The sequence below is a fragment of the Cystoisospora suis genome, assembly GCF_002600585.1.
Source record: "Cystoisospora suis strain Wien I chromosome Unknown contig_1690, whole genome shotgun sequence".
Taxonomy (NCBI): Eukaryota; Apicomplexa; class Conoidasida; order Eucoccidiorida; family Sarcocystidae; genus Cystoisospora; species Cystoisospora suis.
In genome coordinates this window covers 1,183-8,473 of record NW_027154490.1, presented here as the reverse complement: position 1 = coordinate 8,473, position 7,291 = coordinate 1,183, and the positions used below count along the sequence as shown (strand labels likewise).

The 7,291-nt window shown below is 47.1% G+C and overlaps 1 protein-coding gene across 1 annotated transcript in view; it reads right to left on the bottom strand.

The window, feature by feature from the left end:
* Positions 1 to 7,291, bottom strand: part of CSUI_003739 (uncharacterized protein) — a 10,295-nt gene extending 3,004 nt beyond the window's left edge. Inside the window, exons 1-3 of the mRNA XM_068063934.1 lie at positions 3,757 to 7,291; positions 2,956 to 3,425; positions 1,215 to 2,135 (exon numbers count right to left, since the gene is read on the bottom strand). Of these exons, the coding sequence (XP_067924087.1) occupies positions 1,215 to 2,135; positions 2,956 to 3,425; positions 3,757 to 7,197 (4,832 nt within the window). The 5' untranslated portion in view covers positions 7,198 to 7,291. The remainder of the gene's footprint in view (positions 1 to 1,214; positions 2,136 to 2,955; positions 3,426 to 3,756) is intronic.

The following is a 7,291-nucleotide window of genomic DNA, read 5'->3' as shown; positions in this document are numbered from 1 at the left end:
CCTCCCTCTTGTAAGTCGCATGCAGTTCCTTCTGTTGCACCACACATGGATAGCGTACTCCTTTTCTTTCCACTCCTGCAACTTGAAGGATCGGACTTCTTAAGAGATCTTCTTGATGTAGAAGACGATGAAGAAGATGAAATAGAGGGAGAGAGTAGACCCATAGCAGTCAGAAGCTGTCTAAGAGGAAGTTGGGTCACTTGGTGTGTCTGCAAATTCACGACGACTGCATTTCTGAAGATATCGTCATTTCGGAGAAAAACATGCAAAAGAAGAAAGAAGAGACATTCGAGACCAAGTCAACCAAACAGATTCGCGAAGAACCTGATACACTCCGGTCATCCCTTGAGANNGAAAAGAGAGCACCTCGACAGAAGAAAGCAAGCTCTTCTGCTATACAACACAAACACACACGTTTTACTGTTAGATATAGAGAGGTACCGAGAGAAAAAGCACGGGAGAAGACGACAAAGGAATCTCTCAAGACGGAAAGAGGAGGAGTTGGGACAGGATAGAAGGAACGGGTGACCTCGCTTGATGAAACAGGAAAGCGTGGAGAGTCATTCTCGTAGTATGACATGTATGGTGTATGAACACCGCAGGAGGACAGGAGAGAAAGGGTTCACCTGGAATCTTGTCTACACACTCACGAGGGGAATACACATACCGAAGGATAGAAAGAAATGCACATAGGCACTCGCGTCAACACATGCATATCTACGTGCAGGTGATCATAGGGAAGAGACATATGTACGAACATGCACGAGGAACCGAACCTCTCTGTGGGTGAAGCAGGAGAACACCTAGACCTGTATTTTCTTATTTCCCCGCTACCTACACCATCGTCTTGGCAGTCAGTGTGTCTATACCGAGGGACATGTTAACAGGCAGTCGACGCCCTCCATCCTTTGATCTTGCGCTCTCTCTCTTGTCTCTCTGATTGATGGCATCATCTTCGCAGTGCACGGAGAAAGCCAAATGAGAAAAGCAAAAGAGAGGCACATAGACTTCCTAGCAAGGTCCTTACACAGATATCTATCTGTCTACATAGACATAGAACTGTCTGCGTCTACCCAGTGAATGCGTCGAGCACTGGAGAGGTCACCGGGAAAGCAGGAAAAGGATTTGAAGGATACAAAACAAAGATACAGAAGAAACCCCAATAGAGATATTGAGAGGAGAGGGAGGGAGGGGAGACATGATCGATTCCTTACGTCGCTGCCACAGTGAGATATCTCCCAATAGGAGCCCAGGAGACATCGAAGATTTCTCGGCTACTAATACAACCACTTTGGGCCTCAATCGACTGAGACAAAGGCGATCCACGTCTCCCCCCTATATCTGCGGCATTGCATGCACCCCCGACTGAGCCTAAGCCTCCTCCTCCTACAGCTCCACATACATAACGAAGATCTGAGAAGAGAAGGCTGTTGCCACTGCTACTATCATCTCCTGTGACCGCTGCAGAGACAGCTAGAAGAGAAGAATTCCCCCCAGGCATGAAAGCACAACATCGCAAATGAGCTAAGACAGATGCCGCAGCCGTAGAAGACCAGAAGACACGCGGCCTGGAAGAGGAGAGTGCTTGAGAGCGGCAAGGAAGCGAAGGAGGTGACGAAGAAGAAGAAGAAAGAGAGGGAACCAAAAGATGAGGAGTCGCAGATGAAGAAGAGGGAGAAGAAGATGAAGAGAGGCGACAAGGGGGATACGAAGAAGGCGATGAGGTGGATCGGTGGTCACTCCAGACATAATGGTAGGGTATAGACGACGGAGAGTAAGAATGAGAAGCAGAGAGGAACGTCTGATCGCGCGTCCTGTGCGTCTGATAGAAGGAAGATGAGCTCTCCCCTGATCGCAGGGGAGACGAGGGAGGTAAGAAGGAGAATAAGAAGAGCCGTCCTTGTGTACTGCCGGAAGCAAGAAGAAGCGTGGAGGTATTTTCATAAGATGTTCTACTTCCTTGAGAAGATAAAGACTTGACAGAAGAGAGATGCTCTTGATGTGACGCCTGCTGAAAAGTAGAAGAAGGGAGCGGAGGAGGAGACGAAGCGACACAGAGAAAGGGAGATGAAAGACTTTCGCCCCCAGGAAAAGAAGCGTAACGAAATACCCATACAGGGGGTAGAAAAAAACACCTGAGAGGGAGACGAGACAGAAGAACAGAAAAGAAGAAAGAGATAGCAAAGAAGAAAAGCTCTGTTAGATTTCCCTCTCTCTTGTAAACCATTTAGTCGTACACCTCAAGACATTCATCAATGTTAATATATCTCCCTACACATAGACTCTCCCCATACAGAAAAAAGAAGGCAAAAAAGAGGTTCTTCTGTCTGTGGACTAACTCACAGCCATATATAGATATCTATACAAAGAGTGACGCTCGCATATAGAGTAGATAGAAATGTAGAGAAGAAAACGCTTGGACCAAGTCGGAGAAAAGACCTTCTTGAGAGCCCGGCAACAAGCCAACGTCTCCTGTATTCTATTGGCACGTACGGAGAATCTCTAGCTAGACATCTAAAGCCTTGACTCCTCCTCGTCGTCCGACCTGCGATCTACGCCCTATGTGTAGGCGCACTGCATGCATCATATGATACGCATACAGACGTCTATATACCTATAAAGATATCTGTGTATAGACAGATAGAAGACATATATCAATATAGGTGAACGGGCAACTTGGACTTTATCACAGACAGAACACTTGGACAGAAATCTATGCAATCGGATAAATATCTCTCCCTCTTTCTCAGGGCTATATAAGAGTCCGAAGGTAAAGTAGAAGAGATTCATAGCTGCCAAGACACCTGATCGTAGTATCAGAAAGGGAGATGAGAAATACTACGTGTCGATGCCACCTATCGCACATCCATCCAATTATCATTCCGACCTATATACGGGTACATACAACCTACAGAGACCTGACTATTACTACGAGATGAATAGCAGCGCGCCGACCTCTTAGCTTCCGAAGCAAAAGCCTTCTGTCCTCCCTTTGATCCGAAGTTTCCCACTGAAGCATCTCTCCGTCTTTTTCTTCTCGTGGTCTCCTCTGCACTGCATGCAACAGCAGCGACCTCATAATGAACTGATCTCCCGTTCAAGTCGCTTGCATTTCCTCGCCCGTCCACAGGCATCAAACCCTTCATTTCTTCTTCTTCTTCCTCCTCTTCACACGGTTTTTCATCAAGGAAAGGATCGAGGGGTATAGACCATATGCGGAGTGAATCATCTGCAAAGGCTCCTACCAGCAGACCTACACGAGACGCCCAGGGACAGGGCCTTCTTGCTTGTTCTTCTTTCTTCTTCTTGTTCTGCTTCTCTCTTGTCTCCCTATGAGTTGAGAGGAACGCCTTAGGATCTGACTCGGATTCATACACTAAGGAAGAAGAGCAGGAAATCCAATGAAGGGATCGACAAGAGCCTCCCTGAAGTAAAGACAAATGACAGAACGAGGAGGAAGGACAGATGAAGAGAGGGAGGGCTATATCTCTCATCAAATCTCTTCGTCTCGCGAAAAAGACACGATAGAAAGGTCGAAATTCAGACTTGCTTGGGTCAAATTTTCCGCCACCATGAACCTCTCGGATCAGCATGAGAACGTATCTCCGGGTATCCTATCTATCTATCTATCTTTAATCTATCTTTAATCTAGCTATCTATCACCGACAAGCTGACCCTTGGGAAGTAATTCTTCCTCAGCCATGGACATTATACAGAGAAGCCCCTCTCCTGAAAGTCTCCTGATCGCTTGCTTACCGTATGAAGGAGACCCAAGCCAAAGCGTGGAAGCTTCTGAGGGTGGCTGTATATACCCCACAGTTGTATGAGTCCTGTAGTATGACAGTTCCCTGACGTTTTCTCTTCAGTTATATCTCCTGTCAATGCTGTAAGCAGAGCGCTCCGTCCATGAACCCCTACCGCCAAAACTAAGAGACCTTCTTCTTTTTCTTCTCTGTCTTTCTCTTGTTCTCCCCCCTCCACACCTTCATTTCCATCTGGCCTCTGATCCGTACTATGTTTTCCTTCTCTCTTTCTTTCTCGTCCCTCTTGAACATCCCATTCCCATCCACATATCGGCAAAGGAACCTCCTCAGATACCGCAAGTGTCCATACACTACTCCCGGCGTTCAGAAAGCAATCTTTCCACGGGTATGGAGATCTCAAGCTCGTTGAAGAATTAGATACACCAAAAGTCTCTTTCTTCTTCGACTCCTCCTCCGTGTCCTCCTCTTTATTAGTATCCGTCTCTTCAGAGACATCGGGAACCTGGCGAAGAGAAGAGAACGGGAGAGGAACACAACTTTGAAGAGGCTTGACGACACAGAAAGAATAAGACGTCTCTTCCGCTTCTCCTTCTTCTCCTAGGTCTTCGTGCTTCACGGCGTGACCCTTGTCATAGGACTTGGAAGAACGCTTTCTATTGCTGCTACTGTTGGTAGTATTACTTGCTTTCTCAGCCGCTCCATCGTACCCTTGTTCTTCTTCTCCTCCTCCTCCTCCTCTCTGATTCTCTTCTACTTCTTCTTCTTCTTGCTTGACGAGTCTCCTTCTTCGGCATGAGAAACGCTGGCTCTCCTCTATCGTCCGAGTGGGGGTTTCTCGGTGCTGCCACTCCTGGAGGTTCTTCTTCTCTTCACTTGTAGAATTCTTGTATTCGAACTCCTTCTCCTCTGTCCTCTCTACTTCTTTGTTCTCCTCCTCCTCCTCCTTCCCTTGGGTTCTTTCCTCCTCCTCTTCTCCTCCTTCTCTTCTCGGTTCTTCTTCTTGTTCTTCTTCTTCTTCTTCTTCTTCTTCTTCTGCTTTTATTCCAGATATGTTTTCTCTCTCTCTTTCTTCTTCTGGAGTTTCTATATGCGGTACTATTTCTTCCTCTTTCCCAGCCTTCTTCCTTCCTCTTTCCCTCTTTGATCTCTTCGCTCCAACATCTCCATTCGCCTCTTTTCTCCCTGCCTCTTCTTCTCTTTCTTTCCCTTCTTCTACCTCATCTTCCCCCTGTTCTCCCCTCCCATCTTCTCTTTTCCCCTCCTTTCCCTCTTCTTCTTCTTCTCTCCTTCCCTTGTCTGTTGGCTCTTCTTCTCCCCCCTCCCTTTGTTGATAATCTCGTTTCTCTTCATCTTCTTCTCTGCCATTCATATCCCCTATCCTTCCCGGGACATCTGAGCTCTGCTGATCGACAGTATTCTTCTCACTCATACAAGAAGAAGAGACATCTTCAAAACTCATCCAGTCTCTTAATTCTTCTCCTCCTCTTCCTCCTCTGCTACTACTACTACTTCTCTTCTCTTCAGAAGAAGAGAGAAATCCCTCGTCCTTTTCATCCTCTTCTGAGAATTCGAGGTCTTCATCGTAAGAAAGGAGAGAGAGAATGTGTTTCTCATAGAAAAAGACCAGAGACTCTCTCTTATTTCTTTCTTTACCTCTGGATGCTCTCTTGCCTCTCCCGCCGAAACTTCCTCCTCCTCTTCTCCTCTGTATCTTCCCCCCCCCTTTCTCTCGTCTATGTTCTTTGAGAGCAGATAGACGAGATCTAAAAGCTTTGAAGATCACGCCAAGATTTCTGCTCCCTTTCTCATACGCATCACCCCTAGGGAGATCGGAAGGCGTCTCCTCCCTCACCGTCAGGGACGAAGTAGCTAGAGAAGCAGCATTCTCACACCTCATATCTTTCTTTACAACGACATTCTCTTCCCTCTCCTCCTTTGCTACCCATGTCGATATGCGATAAAGGGATTTCTTCATAGGGTTCATGTCTAGTGTCTTATGACCTCGACTGTTTAGACTGGGGAGAATCGGAGTGGAACTACTAATGTGAGAAGTCTCCGAGGTCTTCTTCTTCTCCTCCTCCTCCTCCTCATCCCTATTCTGTAGGCCACGATCATCGATGCCATTAGTATAACCAACGTGGGGAGAATCTCCCTGAGAGAATAGCAACGGGGCACCCGCTCGATCATTCTCTGAAGAGATCTCCGAAGGTGTGAAGTGGAGAGATGTGTTAGGAAGAGAAGAATGATCTGGAGAGAGAGACTCTACTCCTGTGTTACTTGAAGCGCCAGAGAAAGAAGATTTGTAAAGTGCTTTTGAGAGAGGCCGAGAGGTGGAAGGTGGAGATGCCGTCGTTGTCGAAGAAGGAGTCGGAGCAGAGGAAATGAAAGGAAAAGAATTGAGACATACTGTGGGAGAAAAGGCAGAGGAAGAAGAGAAGGAAAGAGAAGAAGGAGAGGCGACTTGTGTGTGAGGAGAACAACCTAGAGAGGGAGGCGATGAAGATAATGGAGAGGACAAGAGACACTTGGAGTCAGAAGAGGGGGATGAAGAAGAACGAGCCGAGGATGAAGGTGAAGCGGGAAGAAGGAGAAGAGAAGAAGAACAAATGTCAGGAGAAGAAGAAGGAAGAGAAAGCGGTGGAGTTCGATGCTTGGAAGATGACGGAGAAGAAGATAGAGGAAGACAAGGAGGAGGTTGAGAGGAGAAACAAGGAGAAGAAGATGAAGATAAAGAAAGAGATGAAGATGGATCGCAAGACTGACAGTCCTTCAAGTCACGCGCGACGGTAGCACGGAGAGACTTAGAAAGAGGAGAAGGAGACCTCGGAGCGGATGTCTGTAGCCGAGAAGAAGAAGAAGATGAAGAGATGAGGCGAGAAGGCTTGAAGAGAGGAGCGCGTGAAGAGGGAGAACAGAGAGAAGATGAGGAAGAAGGTCTATGCTGATGCTCGTGATAGTCTCGTGAATGTCTTAGTAGCACAGGGATGTGTATATGACGTAGAATGGCCTCGAGTTTTGCTCGTCGATACTCTTCATTTTCTTGTAAGGAAGACAACTCGAGTATTCTCCTTCTCCCTCTCCTTCTTCTTCTATAGAGCTCCTCCTTCATCCTCCTTTCCCTCTCCTCGTCTCTCCTAACCCTTTCATCTTCTCTCCTCTCATTCTCTTCTTGTATGGCACCTCCCTCTCTTCTGTCTGAACCCCCTCTCTCCCCGACCTTTTCTTGTTCTTCTTCTACACGGAGAAATCCCCGCCTTCCATCGCCATCATCATCCTCATCGCTTTCTCTACCTTCATAGAAGAAAGAAAACTTCCTTCTCTTCCTCGAAATCTGCTCGTCCTCCTCAAGCTTCTTAGCAGGGAAAGAACAGGAAAAAGACCGGCAAGCGAAGAAATACTCACTAGCTACATAAGGAGGAAACAAGTCATGCATGCACTCGATAGCCTTCGATCTGGAACATACCACCCCCACCTCTTCTTCTTCTTCCCTTTCTCTCTCTTCTTCTTCTCTTTCCTCCTCAACACAG